Below are 24,957 nucleotides of genomic sequence, written 5' to 3' on the forward strand. Positions count from 1 at the left end.
CAAAACCTTGGAAACCCATTTGAAAACATCCACATATTTTATGCTTTATTATTTTTTTTACTCAAAAAGATTTTGGAATACCATGTTGACTGGAATGGATTTTCCATTTCTATTATTCCTTGAATGCAACATTACTGAACTCTGATTTTGAAGTCTCTAACACTGTACACAATGCCAGTGCAAATGAAAGTTAACACTCGCATCAGAAAGGATGTACAACTCTTCTTGCTATTTACACCTAAAAAATGCTTTTCCTTTAAAAACACATTTACATTTAAAAATGGAAATTGCACTGAAATGTAAAATATATTTAAAAACACGTAAAGCTGTGGAAAAAAAATCCATCTCATAATATTTCTGTTGCTGTTTTTAGAAATTTGCTTAAAAACCATGTACCTTATAAAACTACATCTAAACCTGTGCATCATTACAAATGTCATTCTCCCATTTTTCATCTAAGTAATGAAGCCAATGAACCGAGGTATCTTGCTTTAGGGGTGCTGGTACTAATTGTATTAATTATAAAGTAAACCTGACTTTCTAATTCCTGCCAAAATGTCACAGGTCATTTTATCTCATGTATGACTCTTCCAGTTGCAAGGGTTCCAATAAATAGTCTCCAGGAGAGGATCAGCCTGCTACTGTTTCCAATATTTCTTTTCCCCAAGTGAGATTTAAATGACTTGGGACAGAGCCCAAAAAGGCAAGGTCCCCTCCAGCTTGCAAAGCCCTGCAGAAGACCCAGCCAGGCTGCAAGGAGCACAAAGGTGGGTGCTGCTGGTTGTTTATCACCAGCCTGCCTTCCTCCCTCTCTTCCTTCCTCAAGGCCAAAAGAGCAGTAGGAAAGCTCTGCCCTAGTTCCCCTCTTTTCTTTTCCCCAGTAGTAGCTTGGAAAAGCTGAGAGAATTAACAGCACAGAAGAAAGAGAAGGGAGAGAGAGTTGCATCAGTAACCAGCCTGCAAAAGAAATCCACCTGTATGCTTGACAGGATGAGACAACCCATTCTACCTGACCCATATCCCTACATCCAATGTATAGAATGCGTGGGAAAAAAAAAAAAAAAAAAAAAGAATGCAACTGATTTTCACTTCATGGTTTAAAAATAGTATCCCCAGACAAAATAATAATTTTTGGTTCCTTGGCCCCTTAATAGAGACAGCAGTTGTGATTAAATCAGAAAAACCCACTCAAACATATTTTCTGTTTCAGGAATAAAAAAATACCTCAAGGTTCTAAAGATCTCAAAGAATATTTCAAAAAATTAAATTAAAACATTCATGACAGTAATCTTGACTTTAGGTTTTGGGTACTTCATTCAAACACTGAATGAGAAGGGCTAAAAAAACAAATAAGTTGCTCATGTGTTTTTTCTCTAGGCCATACTCTGCTTTAATTTCAGGTACAATTTCTGTAGCCATGGCACAATATAAACTTTCACCACACTTGTACATAGCGGAAATCCACGCTCCAAGCCCTAACCCCAACATAGTGACAGAACAAGATGAGCTCTCACCATGTAAGGATGACTGCAAGTCATTCATGTTTTGGTCTAGCAGCTGTGAGGGTAAGTATCCCGATGGTGCTGGTACTGCAGATGATGAGGTGCTCTCCCCATCTCTAGCTGAAGAGTTCATGGTGACATCAGCAGCCTGCCCAAAAACAGCTGTCCACTCTTTGCTGAATTCCCCCTCATCCAGGGAAGAGGCGTTGAGGATCTCATTTAGTAATACCATGTCATCCTTATCACCAAGTTCTGGCTCCAAGGATCTCACAAACTTTTCCTTTGAAGCTGTCTCAGAACATGAGAGTCAAGATAAATAATTTTTTTTAGACAAAGTAAACAAGGAACTTTTTAAAACATAGCCAATCTAGGCTAGGTATGTTAAGGGAGATGGAATATTTTTGCATGAATATTTATTTTCCTTTTTAGACTCAATTTTCTTGGACATCTGGGTTTATACCTTATGCAACAAATAATTCCTTCATTATCTTAGATAACCTCACTGCTGTTAACACTCGCTCCTCATTGAAAATAATACTACAAGTATGCTTAAAAATCTATTAAACACACCAAAATCATTACACAGTCTAATATTTAAATAATTGGAAAATACTACTTTTAAGTTGCTTCTTGAAACATTATATGAAAGTCTCAAAAAAACCCCAGACTGGTATAAACTAAAAAAAAGTAAGACTTGGGGACTTAAGATCTCCCTTATGACCTTCTGATCTATGCTTGAATTATTGGGGTATTTCCCCATCAAAAAGGTTAGTCTATCACACAGAGTTAGATTTCCATGCTGACCAACGCTGTAGTATTTTTTTTCTTCTCATAAGCAGCTGAGAAATGATTTGGGCTCACTTTCCTTCTGATTCCCTGTGCTAGTTTTTCCAGCACCAGAACTGCAGCTGAAGAAGCTCTTAGATCACTTGAGCCACTGCTCCTCAAAACCAATTTTTTCCTATTTTAGAAATGGTAAATAGTTACACAAAATACATGAAACTGGTAACCAGGATCATTATTGTTTCCCAAAACATTCTGAGAGTTAAAGAACTATCAAGGACCCCCAAGTGTTATTTTACTTGGAAGCATTTGGAGCTCCATTTGGAAGCATTTGGAGCTCCACTGTGGAAATCTGCAGATGACAAAAATGGTGGTTAACAAGGCTGATAATGTTACATTCCTGAAATCCAGATCAGCTTATCTTAATTACGCTTGTTTCAAACTTGTGGTAAGGCACAGAAGCAACTTCAGTTTTCCAAAGTTTTGGTAGATCAGCTGAACTCTCCAATTTGCATTCAACTTACAAAATGCTTTTAACCCTTTTAGGTTGGGATAAAAGACTGACAGTAGCAAGTGTCTGCAACGGGCCATTTTACTGAAACTCAACAGCCTTCTCAGAAAAGTTTCCTGGCAACAGCTGTAATAATTTATAATTAAATGGTTGAAGTTGAGTCAGAGGAGGAAAAAAGCACAAAACTGTGTTTTAAAATAGGCTCATGCGTCAGCGCACACACCTACATACTAAGAAACAAATAAACCAACACAAATTAAAATGATTTTATTCATTACTGAAGTCAGCTGTGAGATTCAACTCCTTTCTAACTCACATTTTGATATCCCTCTGTACTCCCTGACAGGGCCCAAAAATTAGAAATAGAAACATTAGAAAGACGTCAATTCTCCTGATGTTCTCCCTAGACTATAACTAAAATACCACAGAAAACAATTTGTTCTTAAGAATTTTCAGGCTGTTTTCCCATCTTCAGATAAAGAGCAAAGAATATTAACATTGTCCAAGCACCTCCAATTCCCCCAAGTTATTCAGCAGGTAAGACAGAGGGGTAAATCCTCCCATAGGAGAAACACACCTGCTATTTCAAAGGCCCTTAAGAACTTTGAGTTCCATGGGGTATCACCACCTCAAAGCTGCTCTCAGGAAGCCCCTTCATGAACTTGCAGGGGGAGATGCAAAGGGAGCAGCATTTGTAGCAGACCTGTTATGACACAGCACCAACACCACAGGTAACCACAAGTGCCCTGAACGGAACAAATGCAGCAGCACAGCTCAGAGCCAAGCTCTGCTCCATTTGGGGAACCATTGCAGGAGACCCATCTTGACTTTAGCAGCAAGCACAACATAAAGCTTTACATGTGAAGAGCAGCCAGGTCTTGCTGCAGGGTGTACAGCCACCAGAAATCTGAGGAGTGACACATTTTGTGGCTCAGCAATCCTCCTGATCTTCCTGTGGGGACTGTGCAGCGTGGCAGGGCAGGACAGGGTGTGCTCAGGCTCAGGCTGCTCTGAGTAAGCAGCAGCAGCAGCTTTTACTCTTGTTTGCAATAAAGGTTATCTAGAAACCAGCCTTGCTTACCGAGATACTACTCATGTGGTATCTCTGCTAGATTACTAGAATGATAGGGACTTTCTCACTTTACCCGTAAATCTTCTATTACTTCTTTTCCTGTTTCTGTTTTCACTGGCCATTTTCAGTCAAAATCCTTTTTTCTGTCTGCACATGCAGCCCTTATACATGCCCATGAAAAAAATCCAAACCTTCCATTAAAACACTGAAAGAACAATGTGACTATATTCTTTCTGTTCTGTTTGAACAAGCCTGCAGCAATGCTCACAATTCCTTTGTAAACTTACCTCATTTTGTTGCTGTTAAACAAAAAAGGGAAGAGAAACTAAAAATATTTACAACAGTACATGATTGGCAACACATGATAAAGACTTCCTTCTGAAACACATGTGAAAGAGTACCTCTACCTACACTGCTCCACTTAAAATAGTACAGTATTCATTAGCCTAAAGCTAGCTAATGTGTAAAATTAGGGCAAATGGCTGCTATTGTAACAGTACCATAGCCAACCTTAGCCAATGAAGCCACCCCACAGAAGTTTTTGCATTAATTTCACTGCTTAAGTAAAGAAAAAAGTGTTCTAAGTGACAGAGCTAAGCTTGTATGAGCAATAATTGTATGTATTATCTGTATCTCCACAAGGAAGGCCCAACAAGGAATGGAACTGAGTAAGAAGAAAACCAGAAGAAAAAAAAATGCCGCTATCAGACACACACCGATCTTTTTATTAACCACAGAAAAGAAGTCATTGTTACCTTATCTATTCACAGATTAGGGCTGCTTCTGCAGACAGCTGAGGAACTTTCCTGGTGCCTGCCTTCATGGGTGATTCTCCACAGGGATAATTTCCCCCCAGTGCAAGACACTGCCCGTGGCAAATCCAAAGTCAAGGTGTTTGCAAATGTCCTTACCTACCATGAAGGCAGTGCTTTAAATGCCCCAGATGCTCTCAGTCTGACTGACTAAACCACACAAAGGGATTTTTTTCTTTGCTTCATTTGCTTTTTGAGTTGTCACAATTGTTTTGGTTGTTGTTTTTTTAACTCATTCTTCTGAGATGTATGAGTGAAAAGCAATTGAAAAATTACAGACAACACTCCAACTTCTTAGGAAAACTTGTAAAATTTTAACCCAGATATTTCATGTGTTATCTGGTAAAACAGCACATCCCCTTCAGCTGCCAGGGATCTTACAGAAGTAGAAGGACAGCACCGTGGATTTAATTAACTCTCTGTCTGAAAGAAGTCACCAGTTCTTACATGGTTTTAAGAAGACTATATTATTTGTTTCTGATATGTACATTTTTAACACAAAATCTTGTGGTTACTAGTGTATTGCCAAGAGTTGTAGCACAACAACTAAAAAACCAAAATGAAAAATTTGTGAAATATTATAAGAGGGGTAAGGTTTACAATGGAACCTACTTCAGCTGGCAAATAGGATATAGTCCAGTCTACCTAATCTTGGTATAAACATTTTATCCCCAATAAGGTTTACTTCAGTAATATTAGGAATAGTGTCTCTGCTGAGTTTACTTTAACACTATTTAAATACTGCAGCTGAATAATTTAATTCTACCTTCCAGATTGTGAAATAAATTAAGATTAAAAATTAAAAGTATACTTGGCTACTATGATTGAAAAACAAATGAAACAGACATGCACAATCATATCATACCATTTTCTTCAGGTTGCAGGTCTAATAACTCATCTATAGCACCTAAAAAAAAAAGAAGTACAGAAAAATTAAAAGCCACAAAGGAAGACCTGCAATCAGTAGGTAAACATGTAAAGATAGCTTTCTGAAGTGTCTTCACCTGAGTTCTGCTCACGGTTACAATGTCCTTGTAACGTAGAGATGACATCCTTGCCATCATCAGCTGTAATTGAGATCCATAAATATGTCAAATTGCACTTGGCAGGAGACCATGCTTATAAACAACACCACTACAGGATCAACATGCAATGGTTGTTGGGATTCACATTTTAAATGAGTCATGTTTAAAATGAGCCTGGTCACGATGAACGAAAGATCCAAGGTACAAGCATTTCAAAGTGAGGTAAATTTCTGAATAATAAATAACATGAGGGAGATCTTCCTTGGAGTCCCTGCCTGCTACTCTACGCTCTCCAGGCTGAGTGCACCCAACTAAAGCAACTGGAAGAATTAGTCCTCCAGAAGCAGAGAAATTTATTTTAGAGGCTTGTACTTAGGCCAGGAGAGTGCAAAAAAGTGCCAGGACCTTATTACTCTCTAAACTGCCTTCCTTACAATGTGTTCTTCCTCATGACACAAACTCTGGGAACAGGGAGAAGGAATCTTCACCCAAGGCACCCCAAGTCAGGATGTAAGTAACGGCATTTCCTCTGCAGGGAAACAAATGGACTAAGACCAACAGGGACTAAAATGTAGAGCTAAGACTTATAGGCTATTAGAGGTGACAAAACACGGCTTAAATTCTCAGCAAGTTTCTTGGATGACACATGAAATCAAAACAATGATCTAGATTCTGTTTATTGGTGAAGAGAAAGATACCTCCCTCAGGTAACTAACCCCATTTAAGACATGTAGCAAAACATGAAGGATGAGTTAACTGCTGAATATAACTTTTTCTCCCTTATTAACTGTTGAGGAAATCTAGCTCCTAGACAATCAAGTCTTTATCTCTAAGGACAAAGGAAGGGCTTGGCCACAGTATTGCTAGAACTGGAAGGCCCATCTGCTGGAACCTCACACAAGAGGCTGGAAAAGTGAAATAGAATTCTCTACTATGAAATAAAAACTGAATCCCAAACTGTTTCAAGAGAATTGCCAATCCCTTCCAAGAGAAACTTCAGTGTGTTCAGAACGAAAGGAAACACAACAGCTTGCTGTTTGTATCATTATCTTCATAAGGCTTTGCTAGGACAGAAATGTGCTCCAAGCACAAGAATCAGCTGGCCATTTAAGAACCCATGAGCACATGTGATTACACTCTATAAAGACATAGACAGCAGAGGGATAAAAACATATGAACTAATATATATAGGATATTTTTGTAAAAGCACAATGCACAAAGTTAAAGGGGAAAATCCCAACCCTAAACTGTCTGGCAGAGGGGAAAAGGAACTCAGCAAGAGAAGTTCATGACAGGTGGGATATGGATGGCCACAATTCTGTAATGAAAAAGGTTCAACTGTTGCCCAAAGCCTGCCTTAGTTGAGTGGTAAACATGATGGAGCCAATCTTAAAGGCATCTGTAGCATAGTAAGAGAAAATGCAGAGCAAATGATGAAAAAATGAAGTTATGAAGTAAAAGTAGTTGGTGAGGAAAACTAAGAAGCAACACAGCTCCCTCACTAGAAGCACTGTATCTGTATGGCTTTAGAATATAGAGGGTGATTCAAGAAAAAAAATCTCAGCAATGGCACAGACCTGCTGGTTTATGAAGATGGAAAAATTTAGAAGACCAGTTAGAAATATTTCAAAACACTTCAGTTCCTTTTAGGGGTGATGAAGAAAGAGACAGAACAAGGTATTATATTATGGTGAAATATTTTGCAGTCCCTAAGCAACTGAGATTCTAGAAAACATCTGCTAAGAAAATATAAGTCAGATTTTGTACCCATATATATTAAAATACCTTGTCAAAGATATATCTGATCTAATTAATTGCAAAATGCGTGAAACTTCAAAACTCCTAATATTGTGTCTTTATTACAAAAATACACCCAAAGAACCATAATTAAACAGAGTGACTCAATTAACTGTAAGTTACTATGGGCTGGTAGATCACCATTACTCCCAGTCAAAAGATTAATGGAAAGCCATTCAGTATGGCATCCAGCAAAAGAATGTGAGTATAATAAATGCTCCTCTCATAATTTACTGTTGATTTCATGGAAAGCAGACCTATAATTTAATTCTTCAATAAAACTATGAGCTTTTTTCAGTAAAGATATTGTTTAGAAACAACTTGACTTTGCATTGCACAGCCTTCCAGCTGAAAAGTTAGCACTGTGTAACATCTATAACGAACATATTGAATAGATTAGGAACATGACAACTAACAGATGTCAAAAACACGTTGTTAGGAGGAGTAATTGGAAAGCAGAAGTGTTTCTAGTTTAGATCTGCAAGGCTTACTGTTTTATCCATTGCTAGTCAATGGCTTTAGCAGTCATCTGGAAGTAAATACACAATCACTCTAGAAAAAAAATGTGCAAACAACTAACAGACTATTAGAGGTGGTCAATCAGTCCACTCATTTGGTTTCTGTAGTCAGAGCTGGGAGAATTCAATACCACCAAGCTGTAAGTTACATCCCCAGGACTACGGGACATAAGCCAGGCTGCAGAAAGGACAATGAATCTTGGAAAACTATGGCTAAAAGGAACTGAGTCTTGCTAAATACTGAATTCAGATATGAGCTTCAGTCTTGATGTTGCAGCAAAATGGCATGTTCTTCTTGGATATAGAAACAGTAATTGATTTTACCTTCTAGAAACATGACAGGTGAGAACAACATCAGAAATCTCTCGTCCAGCTACGTATTTCATATTTGAAAAGGGATGTTGTAAAGTGGAGTGGAAACAAAAACTTCAAAAATAAAGATGAGATTATGAGTTCAAGACATCAATACAATTAACCCACTGAAACAAAGATTTGAGAGTAGTCTTCACTTTCATGTAGTACCTTGTAAGTATCTTAATGAAGGATAAAATATAACATATTAAAATTATTCTCCATTAATTTAGTATAAAAAAGTTAGATCATCTTGAAGAATTCCTTGGATGAAGATTCCACTTTTTACAGGACTTCACCACCCACACTGCAAGCACTTGCTTCTTAGTATGTACTCAGAATTTCCCTTTTTATCACTAGTATCTATTCCCTCCTTTCTTTCTCAGTGCAATTCCAACTGGAGCCTGGCTGTGTCACTGGGTAATAACAACACATAAGGTCATTGGCAGCAGCTGAGTATGATCTTGCCTGGCTTTTGGGCAGAAGTTCCACTGAACTCATCAAGTTTTTCACAGACTACAGTTTAATGACTGGAACAAACTAGTGAGCTAAGTGGCACACTTCCCTTGTCTCACCTACTAACCTGCAGATAGATCCCTTTCTTGAAGGGTACATGCCCCATGTAAGAATTAGGCTCTGGAACACAAGCTATTTGACCTGTCTGAGAATGACTGAATGAAATGCAGTGAGATGTAACAGATTCTCCTGGCCTTTGGTTTTATGCATTTGTAGGGATTTGCTGGGTGAAGCTGATACAGGAAATAAACCAAATAAAAAACTGAAGTGTCACAGCACTTATGGAGTGATGAAAACATGAAATGTAATACCTGAATAGTTCGATTCCTTGGTATGGCTCTCGTCATCTAATGAAATCAACCTTAATTTGAAAGAATAAGAAAAAAATTGGGAAAATAATTCCAAGGCTCTAAAATAACAATACACTTTCCTCTTTTTGTTCAAATCATTACAGATTCATATCATCAACAAATAAACTGTAATAACAGATGGACTCTTGCATTGGGTCTGTTGTTACCTTTTATTGTTTCATTGGCAGGTCTGTTGAAAATGAAAATTAGATTGAACTAGCAAATCCTATCAGCTCCCATTTTTAGTCTGACTCAACCTCTACTGAAAGGTATTGTGCATTCTGTGTTTGCACATTTGGTCTTTCATAGCTATCACGAAGGAGCTACAACTGTTCCCCAGCCCCCTCCCCCTCCTTCTCCCCAAAAATGGCAACCAACCACTCTGTGCTTCTCTTTTTAGCAGCTACTAATTAAAAATCAACAGTCAGGACAGTTTTGCCCCATGTCAGCAGATTTCTAAAATAACAGATCAGCAGCGTTGATGAAAAAAACTCTCAACAGGGACAGAAAAAAAAGGTGCAGTTTATGTGCAACTCTTAAACAAAGGTGATCTCTTCAATGAAGAATACACACTTTCCAACTGCTGTTACTTTGTGGAAAGCCATTCAGGGAGTAGGGACGGAAGCAGCCACAGGGCTGATGTGGTGGTGAAAAGGACTGTGTGGGCACATTCCTCCTACCCTCTAGTGACAGGACAGAAAAAGGCAACTCCCCTGCTCTTGGGGGTAGGACTGTGGTAGAGGAAAATTAGATTCAGGCCAAATTCTAGTATAATGAATGTTTACTGTGAATGGAAAATTCGTGAGGATTTAAACAGCTCTGTCTTGTGTAATTCTTCTTGAATCTTAGATGTTTGTTTATGGTTTTAGACAGCAAAAGGGTGACATATTTTGCCCCTCACTTTTATGCCAGACAAGGACAAAGATAATCCATAAATAAACACAGATACAACCATGAAATGGCATCTGACGCATTTCCTATAGGTGCCAATGCACACATCTTGCATAAATCACACATTCATTCTAGAACTTTATATTCACTGAGGAAAGACCTATTTATTAAACTCTATTACTGTCACATGAGATGACACAGATGGAAGTAAGTGCTGTGGAAACAACCACCTACCAAATGGTACTTAGTCAAGTCCTTTCTAATATCAACAGCACCAAATCTGACCAATTTATAAAGTGGTATTGGTCAGTGGTTCTGAATCTGAAGCGGAAAAATGACTGAAAACCTGAACTCCTTAAAAATCCATTATTATAAATAGCCAAGCAAAATCCACTAATCAGTCAAGCTGTTCTCTGCTTTTTGACAACTGATCCTTTGCTGGGTGCTTCATTTAAGCAGGGATAGTCAAAACAACAGGTGGCAGCAGGATTGTATCAACATTGCATCTCCTGGCAACCGAATCCTGACGGTCAGGTAGGGGAGGGATCGCATCTCTTTCTCCTCTTCTCCTCTCCCCACAGCAGCCCATTCATAAGTGTCTCTCAGCTCAGAGCTACAGGTAACTCAAAACTTGACAGCATCAGCTCACTTAGATGTACTTTATACTAAGCACCTACTGCTTCATTGGATTGCTAACTGATGCTGTATACATTACAAAAACTAATCGCTACTCGGAGCAATCAGTAATCTATATCCTATTTCCAGGTGAAAGGAGATGCTGCTGAAAGGAAAAATACAATGCTCATATATCTTCTCCCATATATAGTTGTTTACCATTTCTTTTAATGAAGAAAAAGCTGAAAAAAATAAAAAGAAGACCAGAAAAGATGAAAAACATATAAGGGTTTTAAAATCTCCTAATTTCACCATAAAGTTTATTAGTTCTGATGTACACATTACAAGATTTCAGGAATTTTTGTATTCAGGTAACCAGTAGAATTAGACTAGCTGTGTCTATATCTCTACTTATGTTTGGTGACTTTAGCAACCTGGAAGCAGATTATAGACAAAAATACTTATTATTTTGGTATACAGGACATATGACTTACTGACTCTGCTGATCTTCCACTGAGTTGGTGCTCTCAATCTGCTGGTCCTCCTTTTCTGCTTTTTCTGTTAGTTTATTCACAGGATCTTGCAAGCTCTAGATCATAACCATAATATAAATGTAAAGAAGAAAACCAATTAGAATCAGGGAAGCTAAAGTGTGTCATTTGAGAACAAACCTGACTCTAGATCAAGAGAAATCCAGGAAGAATGGTTTTATACTATATCAAAACAGTATCTGACTCAAGCAGAATTAAAGTGTTAGAAGATACTCATTCAAATTGAGTCTGTGAACACACTTTATATAAGAAGATGGCATGTGGCAACTTCTAAACTCATGTTCTGTTTCTAATATTTCTAAATGATTGCTTCTAGGTAAATATTTTCAATATTTCTAAGTAAATCTATCTATACCATGTGCAAACCAGGCCAGATGGCATGTTTCTTTGCTATTTTGGGGATTTGCTTATTTCTTCCTTATTTTCCTTTATTTAAGATGAGAAAAATAAATTCTTTACATCTGTTTGTTCCTCATATACTCTTTCTTTTCTTATTTATTCTCTTTTTCCCTTCCACAATTGTTTACACGAACTTGGCAACTGCAGTGGTAGTGGGAAGATACTGCTTGTATCCTGAATCTGAAAACAAGGGTTAAAATCTTGGATGATAGTTGATGAAGGGCAGGTGTGGCATTATGGAACCCCAGTGTCCCTTTGCAGTCTGAAAGGCTGTGCTACAAGATAACAATGTGCATTGTTATTCAGCATTTTTTTAACCAAAATTTGGAGATGAGAACAAGCCAACACAAGCATTATAGACTGACTCTGAAGTGATAAATATACTACTAGTTGTCACTCTTATGTATCAATTAGATATTTTGTCTAAAAAATGAAATAAAGGAACACAGTGATTAGGTAAAGCAGATGTTAGCAATGTAAATATTTCCATCTCTATCAAACAGTTTTGCTGTGAAGGTGAAAAGAATTTCCTCTTTCTAAAGTCCAACTCAGTTTCTGAAAAGTTAAACCACGTTACACGTGAATAGTCTTGACCATTTGTAATTATATTTATTAATGTTGAACTGACAGTAACAGTAGTGCATCTCACCCCAACTTATCCTCATGTCGTCCCCCCCCCATAAAAAAAAAAAAAAAAAAAAGAAAAGCTAATGGTAAAACAGAGAAGTCACCTTCTATACAAACTTAAAACCTACAAAAATGTAGTGACTTTGCATCTGGAATTTGAACAAAATATGAATGTGTTTCACAAGAAAAGTAAAATGAAAAACCACAGCCTAATTGACTGAATAAATTAGGGTGTCCAGCCCATCTGTCACAACAAAAGCATTCCCAGACATGCTGCAGGTCTTGTTTCCACTGCCCTGTTAACCAGGACAGAGGAGTTCCCAGAAGGAACATTCCAGTTTCTGCTTGGTTCAGTATTTGTCTTTATAAGGAATCTACACTTCAGTATTTTAGAAACTAAAGTTCTAGATTTGTCATGTGCTGCATAGCTTTTTTTCCCCTCTCAATAAGCTAATTCTGCATAGAACTTCTGATTAATTTGTCATAAGTAGCCTCAGCACTGCAGACATGGTCAAAAGATGAAGGTCACAAAAACAGCAATAATAAAAAAAAGCCTTAAAGAAATGAAGTTTATTTTGTGGTTGCCACTCTTTTATTTGACACTGCTGCTACCCAGAATCACATGTAAGTGTAGTTCTTCTCAGATGCTGAATAAGGACACCAGCCAGTTCAGCTAGATAACCTAGGTATGGATGTCACCCTTTACCTGCATATGCACTGGGTATTGATTAGACTGCACTTCTTGTGCTATCAAAATTGATGGGAATTATTCCACTGGCTCCAAGAAGTCCTGGACTAGAGTTCAAGAACAAAAATCAACTATACTTGCACAAAAGTGCAGGGTAGAGAAAGCAAGCAGCTCTGCATTATGGGGACTGTGCTGCTTTGGGCACTTGAACCACTTGGACATCTTCACAACAGGACACACAGCCCACTGACTCAGGAGGTGATGGTCAAACAGTAGTGGTGCTCTGCCTGCCACCAAGTACAGCACCTCAGAGCTTGCTCCAAAAGGGTTGTAAAGGTTTTAGACAAAAACCAGAATTACTCTGACCACTGCCTAACTATACAAGTTAAAGAAAATTATTAGAAGTTAAATCCTGCATATTCACAAAAAAAACCCCAAACAAACAAAAACAAAAAACCCAGGGAAATAATCATCCTTCTTAAGGATCAATATTTTAAGAAGCTTCCTTTGTTGGTGTTTCAGGAAATCCGTATTTAAGGGAGTGTGATCAAACCACGGAAACAGCATATAGAAATGGAGTTCACAAGTACCTTGGGAAGGAAACAGCATGATAATAACGGCAGTTACTATTTCCTGTATCAGAAAAATAAACATAGCTCTGAAATACAGCTTTGGTTTCAATGGCAATTATTATAAAAATTGTTGATAATCAGAAGCTGTATTTTGATGGAATAAATCCACGTAAAAACTTTATTTGGACTCAAAATTGGATACTAAATAATGAAATTATTTTCCTCTACTCTGCATTCTGAGGTTCACTCCAAACTGAGGCATCTTTTCAAAAAGATTTTAAAAAGGTAGAGAATGAGTATGAAATGAAACTGAATGTTAAAAAGGCCACAGTCAACCATTTCCTAAACAGAAACACACAGTAATGTGATCACTACTGTCAGCAGGCATAGAAATAAAACCATTATATTCTCTTAATTGTTTTAGGTTACATTAGAAGGAAGGGAAGAAGCCTCACCATCTAGAAAGTGCAGTGATTAAACAGTTATGACAACACAGACTGAGTTCAGACTGAAGAGAGTGCATTTCATCTGGACATAGCCCTGACTTGGCTGCTCAGAGCACACAGATGTGTAACTTCACAGCACTCTTCTGGCTGCTCATGTGGGCTAGAATGGACTTTGTTGTGAGCTAGACCACATTGGTGGCTTGAAGTAGGATCCTTGCATATTTAGAAACCTATCTTCCTAGCTTCTTAAATCTCTCTTTTACTATAAAAGTCAGAGTAAGACCTTACACACTAGCAGAGCAAGTTCACAATCATTCAATCTGCCTGGTGTGTCCATCTCTAACACCAGAAGTCACCCAGTGATATTTCACCTGCTCCCAGGACTCAGACTAAGTGTCCAAGCTGACAAGAGATTCCTCCACTGTAGAGTTAACTCTGGTTCCAGCTCAGGCTCCATTTCTGACTGCTACTCACTCACTAAATTCCTTTACCTGCATCTGGGCTGCTTTCAAGTTAAGCCAAGATCAGCTGGATTGCACCTAAAATCTGCCCTCTGCAGTTAACTCAGCAGTGTTGACATTGTACTCAGCTCACCCACAGCTCCTCCCAAGTGCCTTGGACACCTATTGCACCTCTTGATAGAGTAAGAATCAAAGCAACACAGCTAAGAGCAGTTTCAGGAGCAGGCATGCATTCCAAGATGTAACAACATTTATGAAAAGGTGCAACAGCACTGAGGAGACAAAAACTTGAACGTATTTCATTTGGGCGGAGAACTGAAGAGGAAGAAGAAAAGCAGGTTGTCTCAGAATTTCCTTCCATCAAGAAAAGAAATACGTCACCTCCCCAGAACCCTTAGAGATGCAAAATCATAGGCAATCTTGTCTACAAGTAAAGAAACAAGAGAGGATACCAGACTACAGCAGAGGTCAGCAGAAGGCAACAGTGTTGTAGCACCTGTTTGGACAGAGTACTCCAAGGGAGTACTCCATGTAAGGAGCTCAGGCAGCAGTATTTCACTTCACACAGAAATAAATAGAGATTTCTGCCTTTTAACTCTCTTACCAGTGCAGCTACTATTTCTAAGTTAATACAAACTCTTCTAAAAGTTTGGTATTCTAGCATTTAAATTTAAAGAATGCAACTAAATATTATTTAAGTAACTAGGGCAAATAAACAGTAACAGAAATTAGAAAAAGGTATTATTCATGAAAAGTAGCCCCTGAAATAAACTTGAATTAATTTGCTATATGTTAATTTCAAGACAATGAAACCTTAACAGCTTTACTAAAACAGCAGCCCATCATCTGTAATAGTAAAGTGATGGATACAGTACCAGATACTTTTACATCACTATACATAGACCTGTTAGCACACTAATAATCATCTTTCATCAAGCACAAAACTCAAGAGTTACAAAATACAGCTGCAATAGCACAATTATACTGCTCTCTGCACATACCCTGAAGCAAAGAAAACAAATGGCTGCTTTTCATTAAGGGAGTTTGGCAAACATCTCTAAAGACAATGTTTTCTTTCCAGAAACAATCCCGAGAGGCATTTCAGAGTCTCTTTCCAGACGTAAACCTGGTACACAAATACATATTTATACTACAAAATACAAAGAGCAGTTTTCTAGTACATAGCACCTCTTAATTTTTCAGTAAAACAATCTAAGTCAAATATTAACTTGCATTAGTTTCTTGTTTTAAAGTAGAACACTAATCCTACATTCACATATTATTAGTTTAATTTGTATGAACAAGATTTTGTCTTTTATGGGATCATAAAAGACAAAAATTATTTGCAAGCATCAAATTCAAAATTTCCATTTAAGAAAGACCCCTTTTGTGGTATCAGGCAGGGGAAAATTGTCTAAAAGAAGTAACTTCCAAATAAATGTAGAGATGGGCACATGGAAATAGTTTGTGTATATTTTAATCCAGTATATATTCAGATTATATATTTTAATACATAAAGTCAACAACAGACAAGGCATCTCCATTGGGTACATCTTTAGACCAAAAGCTTCTCCATCAGAAACTACACTACCTTAGCTATAGCTATACCTCAGCTATAACTATCTACCATACTTCATTAAAAAATAATACCTCATAATCTCAATGTAAAATTAGTTTGCAGCTCCTTTTTAATATATAGTTACTCTGGCATGAACATATGATATGACTGGTAGGGATCAGTTCCCTAACCATAATCACCTATTGTTATTCCACACCCAGGTGTAGCAGAGGTGAGATGGGACTCACCACACCCTCCAGAAGTGACAAGCAGAGGTCACTTACCCTGGTAAAGCAACTGAAGTAGGAGCAGACATTTATTCTCTTAGGCAACACAATCTCACCTGACGCAATCACCAGATTTTGATTTAATCACCTTAGCAATCATTTAATGCAAACAATCAGAAACTAAATGCTGGGGACAAGAGATCATGGAGAAGACTTTGGTTTGGAAAATAATCCCACACTCCAGAGACTGAAAGAAAAAAACCCCTGATACTAAAAGCCAGTAACACAGTCTTACTCCCAAGCAGCTGTTTTCTGAAAGCACAGAATTACATAAAATCCTAGAGTTTTAAACTATCTCCTGATTAGCATCATTTATCAGCATACATATCAGTGGAAAAACAGGAAATCACATTTTTCAGTGCAGGAGGTGAGCAATATAATTGGGTAAGATTTTCATAACAAAGGCTGCATCCTAAACACACTACAATATTCCCAACCATTTTTACAATTAGGTTTCGCTTCAAGGGTTGCTTGCTACCTGTGTGGGTTCAATACAGATGGTATTTCTTTATCATAGATTCCCAATCTAATTTCAAATTTAAATAATGGTGAAATGTTTCACAGGAGGAAGTTCAAAAGGTACAAAGCATTCCCAAATGTCCCTCCTCTTCCATCACATGGGTACACCAAAGCAGGTGCATTTTCTTTCCAAGTTTCTCTCCAAGGTGTCTAAATGTTATTGTACATCTTGAAACATCCTATTTGTTGTTCAAATAATCAAACTTTTAGATACAAAAGAGCATGAAGCATAAATACCCAGCAACAATACAGGCTACCTACAAAATTAGACTGAAATTGTTTTGGATCAAAGCAAAGATAAAAACATCTTCAGAAACCTTTTAACATCAGGAAGGCAAGAGAAGAGCCCACCAGCATGGCTGGTTAGAAGGGCATTAAACAGAAAACCTGTATTTAAATGAAAAGACAAAACAGGGATAAAAGTGTCACAAAATATATGGAAAGAATATCAACATATGTTTTCTACACCCTTGTATGATCTCTAACTGGTTATCACTGGGCAAACATATATATCTATATATTCCTTACCTTTAACATAGTGAATTCATATGGCTGATAACCTTTGAAACTTTCATGGATGGCTGCCATTGTGTGTGACGTTTTTTCCCAAAAATGAAGCAGTGTTGTCTGTAAGACAGGGTAAAATTTCAATGCCATCTTAACACAAATCTGTTTTCAGTGCAAATTTCACATCTTCCCTCCAACACTAGCTACATATTCCTTTGGTTGAATATTGCCATGGTAACCTCTTAAAAAGCCACATTAACAGGAAAACATTCTTTCAGAGGTCAACATTTTCCTCGGATACCTGATATGTTGTTAACACATGAGAAAGGAGGTTGCATCTGCTGGCTCCCAGAAGATCCACTTTTTGACAGACATCAGTCTTCAGTTTGTCAAAGTTGAGTTTTGCATGTCGCACTTGTGCTTGAACCTTCACACAAAAGGACAATTGTTTATGTAGCAATTTTTTTCTCTATTTTTAAGGAAAGAGCTAACTAATACCACCTCTAGGGAAATCAGAAAACAGAACAGGCTCAATTACAGTTTTATTTTCATCAATCCCACTGAAATTAAGGTAAACTGGCTGATAAATGGTACTCTTACTATCTTCTCTGTTATTGCTTTTTGTAATGTATCCAGGGAAGAATTTTTGTTTCTTAACCCCTGTTTTGTAAGACAGATATTAGTATAAAACATTCACTGAGAAGAATTGGAAAATATACTCATATTGGTATCTCTTTCAAGAAAGACAAATTCACAGCCCGAGCAACAAATTTGGAGCTAAAAGTTTACAACATAACATACAGGTGCACAGTCAGAGACATTTTCATGTAATAGCAAGAGACAAATGACAAAGTTTAAAGTCTGTCTGCAATGATACAGCACATCAATATCTTTGGATCGCTATGAAAATTTCATTCATTAAGGTTCTCCTTCTAAAATAGGAGTGCCTTTTCTGTTTACTGCTATCAGAAAAATATCGAGGCCCCTTTTCCTAGGGACTAACAATTTCAGTTTCAAGGGGTTTTATTTTTTCAAATTATTTTTCTATTACCTATTAAGTACACGTACCCGTACATTAAGTACATATACAACATCCTGTTCCACAAACTGCACATGCTTGACAGCAACAATGACATGATTTGATATCAGGGTAGAAAGTTGATGTACACATTTAGTATCCAGGATTTTCCATTTTTGTGACAGCTTTGCACACTACCAAAATATTGTATTAATGAAAGGTATTTGTTTGAATTCAGTAAACAAGTTTTGTTATAATTTTCTTCCAACGGAATGGGAAACAATCAAATGACAAAAGATAATGAATCTCCTATAACTCATTCATAATTAAAACAAAATATTTACCCAAAACCCAAAATGTTTCACAATGAAAAGAAACTACTGAAGTAAATAATACATTTCTTTCCTTTTCTGGCCTAACTTGGAGAATAAACTCATTTTGTCCAGAATACCCAAACTCAGTCCAAGATTTGTCAAACTTGTTCCTGATCTTCAGAAGTGAATCTGGAACTTTGCAGCAAGAACAAATACAGACATCTCATAATGCCATCTGAAATGTTATGTTTACTGTAATTCTGCTCTTATTTTCCCAATCTCAGAGCATTCAAGACCTCCAACCAGGCAGAAAACCAGCCAAAGATCTGTATCACAAATTCATTTGGTGACCTACTCATACAAATTGTGGGTCTCCTGGATTTCTGGACACGTGGCAACTTTGTTTCACTGATCATATCAGTTCTGCTTAAGCAATACTGCACATCAGCCTCATTTGTTCACAAGAAGAAACAACCACAATTCAAAATCTGTCATAAATGCAGAATCTTACAGGTGAGATTTAGAAAAAGATAATGCCAAATGAAAAAAAGCAAACACTTTTTCTTTTCTTAGTAAAGAGCAGTGCTACTCTACTTTTACAAAATAGCTCTGTGGTTACTGTGTTCATCCAAAAGAGGAAGTCTTCCAGGGTAACTCCACCAAACCATCAGTGAACAAATCCTGAGTTCTAGTAATAACAAAGACAACTGAAACATCTGACTGGATCCAGTGCTCTAAGCATGAGTAAAACATCCCTCTGATAACAAATGCTAAGCTATGATACAGAAAGCAAGGAGCAGCTACAGCCAAGATACCGACTATAAGGTATGGAATGTCATGAAAAGCCCCACCCAGTCAGAGTTACACTGGCATGAGGTGACGCTGCTTCTTAGTTTGGGATCCCCAAGGATTGCTACACTTCTAGCTTGTGCCTGATGGAAGCTCAAGCAAGGCACCATGCTATGCATGCCAGGAGCGCCATCCCAGGCACATCTGTCTAGTCCAAACAGCACCTGGTTAAAGAGCTTATGGACCTCCAAAACTGAGCAGCAATGGAGGAAGATAGGAGCAGTGTCAGGAGAAGTGCAGAAGCTTTATCCAGTGCTGGATAAAGACATTTGGCCTGTGTTAGGTCCTCAAATCCTTTATTTGCTTTAGCTGCAAGTGCCTGAGAGCACAGTTACAACTTCAGTGTGAAAAGGAGAGCTGTGAAGAAAGTCATGTGCCTGTGCAAAAAGGAACTACTAACTGAAATCCAAATATGGGATTACGCGCATCTTTTGCCACAAAGAATTGCTGCAACGGTAGGGAATTAAGTAAGAGATGTTGTTGGGCTTTGAAAAAACTAATCTCAGTTACAGCCATGAAAATCCAGAGAAATTCAACTGATGTAAATGGAAATGTGTCACATATATAACTATATTTTACAGTGGTGCAGCTGAGAACAGAATCCCTTTCCTACTCAGTATATCATAGCACTGGTGAAAGCACAGTAAGAAAAGCTGTGCCTTTGTAGACTGAAAGTTCAAGTAAGCAAAGAATGTAAATTCTGGGGACTATGAATACTCTGCCACTGATGGTGAGCCACAATTTTTAAAAAAGGAAGTACTACTAAATGGAATTATGAATTCCTACTCCAACTCCTTAAGAAAGGAGAAAAAATCCATAAAACAAAAGCACTTGAATAGTTTGAGTTGCAGTCTTCCTGCAGTCTTTCTTCAGGGACATTTTGCAAAGAACAAGTTTGGCATTTATCTTAACTGAACATGGAATTAGTGTCTCTTTTAAAGACTAAAGCACTCATAAAGAGAAAGAGGTGATCCACAATACAATGTGGAATACAAACCCTTATGTTTATCACACTCATACAGATGATTCAAGATACTTAATGCTGCCTTACCAAATGCTACACATTTCTCTTGCCAACTAGGAAAGATGTGATATTATGAAAACTATTAAATTAAGCATGTTTTTAGGGTTTTTGATATATTGAAAGTTTATTGAGCAGAAGTATTCTCCCTTTTTCAGCAGCAGTGCAGGACAACTAAGAAAGAACATCACACACTACATCAGCATGACCTTTTGCTTTTTATCTGTGCCAATAAATGCATTTTCAATTAAAATTATTATTATTAGACATCTTTTGAGATTACTTGTTGGCTTCAGGAATTAGGTATTAAACCTTAGTGCTTACAAAGCATAATCTACTTAATACTACACAAGTTATCAGAATGAACCTTTGGTTCTCTACTCAGGGGAAAGCTGATATAATACATACTAATCTTCTCTTTTCTCTGCAAGTGCTCTCTAAGACATGAGAAACAGAACCTCATTGTGGTCTCAGTACTGCAAGTTTTTATTAATATATTTAAATTTATTAATGCTGAACATACAATATTTCTTGAAAATCCTTGTCTGAAAACTGTCAGGATTTTACTGACCCTAGGAGAACTGCCTTGATCCAAACACAACCTGAGCATTTTACGATGAAAGAGATTCTAAGCATCTGAAACTACAGGTGCTAGATGTGAGATTATATCATACAAGAAAATCTTACAGTAATCTTGGCATAAAAAAGATTATTGCTCTTTTTCTAAGCAGCAACCTGGCACAATCTGCCTTTAATTTCCCAATGCAAACACTTAAGTACAATATTCATAAAGAGCACACAAGAAAACATAAATTTGGCAGGCAGTATCTTATTCAATCAACAGCTTGACAAACTATAAGATGTCAGACAAACCTGAAATAATTTCAAAGGACTGAAATGCTACAATCCTAAATCCTGGGGGCCCAAAGTCAGATTCTAGAATGCTTGACTGTAAGGGCAAATATTTGCTAACACAGTTTCCTAAACAGTATCCCAAAATGGATCAGGTTGGAAGGCACCACAGTAGATCCTCTGGTTCAACCTCTGTGCTCAAGCAGGGCCATCCCAGAGCACACAGCACAGGACTGCATCCAGACAGTTCTTGAGTATCTCCAGTGACAGAGCCTCCACAGCCTCTCTGGGCAACTTGCTCCAGTGCAAGTTCGTGCTCACAGTGAAGAATTTCTTCCTCATGTTCAGGTGGAATTTCCTGTGCATCAGTTTCTGCCCAGTCCCTTTTGTCCTGTTGCTTGGCACCACTGAGAAGAACCTGGTCCATCCTTTTTGCACCTTCCCTTCAGACACTTAGAGACATTGACCAGGTCCTTTCTCAGTCACCTCTTCCAGCATCTGAACAAGTCCAGCTCCCTCAGCCTTTCCTCATAAGAGATGCTCCAGTCCCTAAATCATCTTTGTCACTCTCCACTGGACCCAGTTCAGGAGCTTCATGTCTCTTTTTCACTGAGGAGCCCAGAACTGGACACAGCACTCCAGGTGTGGCCTCACTAGGGCAGAGTAAAGGGGCAGGATCATCTCTCTCAAGCTGTTAATGCTTTTCCTAGTGAACACCAGGATACCATTGGCCTTCTTGGTCACAAGGGCATTGCTGGCTCATGGACAGCTTGTTATCCACCAGTACCCCCAGGTGCTTCTCCACAGAGCTGCTTTCCAGCAAGTATCCTGAAAACCTTTATTCAAACAGAACAATTCTAATCTTCAAGCATAATAACATTAAAAAAAAAATCTTCAGACCCAGCTAAAAATCTCTATTCAATATGTTCAATTACTAAAATACAGATTGGCCATGTACTTTCAAGGCGTCTTTATGTTGTCTACAGTACATCTGTGTTACTATTTTCTTTCAGTCTCCTATAAAATGCAAAATGTATTTTCAGTAGTAGCCTAATTTCAGGGACAATTCAGCTAGTGAAGCATCATCTCCAAAATTATGTTGGATAAATGTACTAACTCACTTTATGTACAGTATATTTTTGTCTCTGCATTTCCAGCATAGAAGGAGAAACAGATGCTTTTAGTCTAATTTGTCACCCAACCTCTCACTTACTCAATCTGAAAAGCATGCACACTGTGTGTAGAGGCTGGAAGGAGGGGATAAGTAAATTGAGGGGGAAAAACGCCTGGAATATAGCAAAACTTCCTGTTTGGGGCTCTGGGTAAACCCTGTCAGCAGATGGAATCAATGCAAATCTTTGCGTTAAATAAGTATAGCACCTTCTGGCATACCTGATCATTGTAAAGATTACATGATAATGAAATCTAACTGCAGTCTGAAGACCAAGTATTTACCATATAGCACAACTTACAGCGTTTCTGCATATGGCACAGAAAACATAAGGAACTAGATTCTCAGTTCTCACAAACTGTAGTAATTTCATAGTTTGAGTGGTGTTTTGATGAGGAGCACCCATTACACTTTCACATGAGTATAACTAACTACTTGCTGGTTTATTTTTCCCCTTCTTTTTAATTCAAGATTGATGATGTGCAGTCAGAGAGCAGAAAAGGCAATGTTTTATACAAAATAATGCCTGTAACTCTTCCACAGGCAAGATACAGACTTCCAACGCCTTGCCTGATTTCCATGTGCTTTGGTATATTCTACATATTGCAGACTACACTTTGATTCAACTGTTCCCTTGGGTTGGAAGAGTATTTATTGCATTCATTAATCTCTGCTCCATCATTTTTTTAGAATAACACATAAAAACACTGGTTAAAGAAGAGTGGGCATACTTCTGTCATCTGCTTCAACCCTGGTTGTTAAAAATCTTCATTTATGGTCTGATGAGAAACACTGGTAGAAATTAATTTGAGGAGATGAAATTTTTAAAGTGAGCCACATCTAGCTAAAAGGGAAAACTACTTGGACAGTATAAACAGATCCAAATGATATCCTCAAGTCTGAAGCTGAGCAGATGAACATCACATTTGTTCATGAAACAAAACTATTCTTGACATTTGAATTAAGATAATTTTAGTGTAGACCAAGTTCCAGTAATACATTTCTTAAATTTGCCATTTTGGACTTAATGATGATTGTCTGTGCTTGTGCAAAAGCCCTATGCATCTCACTCTGTTAGGCTTGATTATGAAAATTTGCAGTCATGTTGCAACTCATATAAAGGACCTAATTACCACTGCATGTCTCACTCTGGAAACCAACCAAACACCTTCTATGGAAGGGGTCCCTGCCCATGACAGAGGAGTTGGAACTCAATGATATTTAAGGTCCCTCCCAACCAAACCACTCTATGACTCTACAAGAAGTACTGTGTGCCTTTCTGCCACAAAAGAACAAGTAGCATGTCAGCTTTGAAAAAGCACTTATGTTTGCATTTTGAGGAACCTTAAATATATCGGCAAATTCACATGGAGAGAGAGCCAGTAAGTGAAAGCTGAATTAAAGATGTATTAGGTCAGCTGCATTGCAAGTGAAAGATTCTGGAAAGGAAGATGATACAACTTTCTGATGTCCTGAAGGGGTAGAAATCTCCCATTATATACAGACTTGAACAATGCAAGTCTATCTCAATAAAAGACAATACAAAATCTTTTAAGCCACCAAAGACCATTTTTCTAATGGCTGAAACATTCATTGTGAGAAACAATTAAAATATTGCACTAAAACACAGTGATAGCCAACATAATCCAATGAAATCAATGCCAACTGAAATAACTGCAAATACCTACTAGAGTATTACCTGCCATAATTACTCAGAGCTTTTAGATTTAATTGTTCATAACAGTCCTGGAATCAGTGTAAGCAATAGAAGAAGAGTGCTGAAGTAGACAAAAGAAAATGAAGACAAAAAAAGAAAAAAGGCAGAAGCAATGCTATATTGCTGCATAACAGAATATAGACAAATGCATCTTAACATGAATTAGTAGAACAGTAGCAGCATTTCCCTGTATTTACTGGCACCAGATCATGTTTCTCTGCCAGAAATCTCAACATAAAACATCCACTGTCTACAAACAGAATGACCATAAAGTCAGTATAAGTTGATTAAAAGGTTTTTTTCATTTAATGCTGACATTTTTGATTCTAGTCAGAACCATCAAATCTCCATGACTTAAACCTGTACTCTACTCTCCTTATGATACAATGAAGAAGCTTAGAGGAAAAAAAAATAGTCAGAAAGTCACATTATAACCAAAATGTTATTCCCTCAAACCCAGCAGCTTTCATGCAAACTCTGTCATTCAAAACTGCTACAATTCACTTAATTTACTTTTTTTGTTGTATGTTAAAAACATTTTATTAGAAAAATTTTGTATCTGTGGATGGCAAAATTTTAAACTCCAAGAAGCACTAAAAAGTGTAATATTTTCTCCAATTTTGTGATTTTCAAATGTCCTATTAGGACACGGTCTAA

General features: G+C 37.5%; 1 protein-coding gene across 3 annotated transcripts in view; it reads right to left on the bottom strand.

Annotated features, from left to right (window-relative positions):
* Nucleotides 1–24,957, bottom strand: part of ICA1 (islet cell autoantigen 1) — a 66,326-nt gene that overhangs the window by 6,033 nt on the left and 35,336 nt on the right. For 2 of the 3 annotated variants that reach the window (XM_066553846.1, XM_066553838.1), the window contains exons 9-15: nt 17,660–17,785; nt 17,380–17,478; nt 11,238–11,332; nt 9,199–9,248; nt 5,685–5,747; nt 5,546–5,587; nt 1,515–1,790 (exon numbers count right to left, since the gene is read on the bottom strand). In XM_066553846.1, the coding sequence (XP_066409943.1) occupies nt 1,515–1,790; nt 5,546–5,587; nt 5,685–5,747; nt 9,199–9,248; nt 11,238–11,332; nt 17,380–17,478; nt 17,660–17,785 (751 nt within the window). The remainder of the gene's footprint in view (nt 1–1,514; nt 1,791–5,545; nt 5,588–5,684; nt 5,748–9,198; nt 9,249–11,237; nt 11,333–17,379; nt 17,479–17,659; nt 17,786–24,957) is intronic. The other variant, XM_066553854.1, reaches the window with a different exon arrangement.

The sequence above is a fragment of the Molothrus aeneus genome, chromosome 1 (assembly GCF_037042795.1).
Source record: "Molothrus aeneus isolate 106 chromosome 1, BPBGC_Maene_1.0, whole genome shotgun sequence".
Taxonomy (NCBI): domain Eukaryota; kingdom Metazoa; phylum Chordata; class Aves; order Passeriformes; family Icteridae; genus Molothrus; species Molothrus aeneus.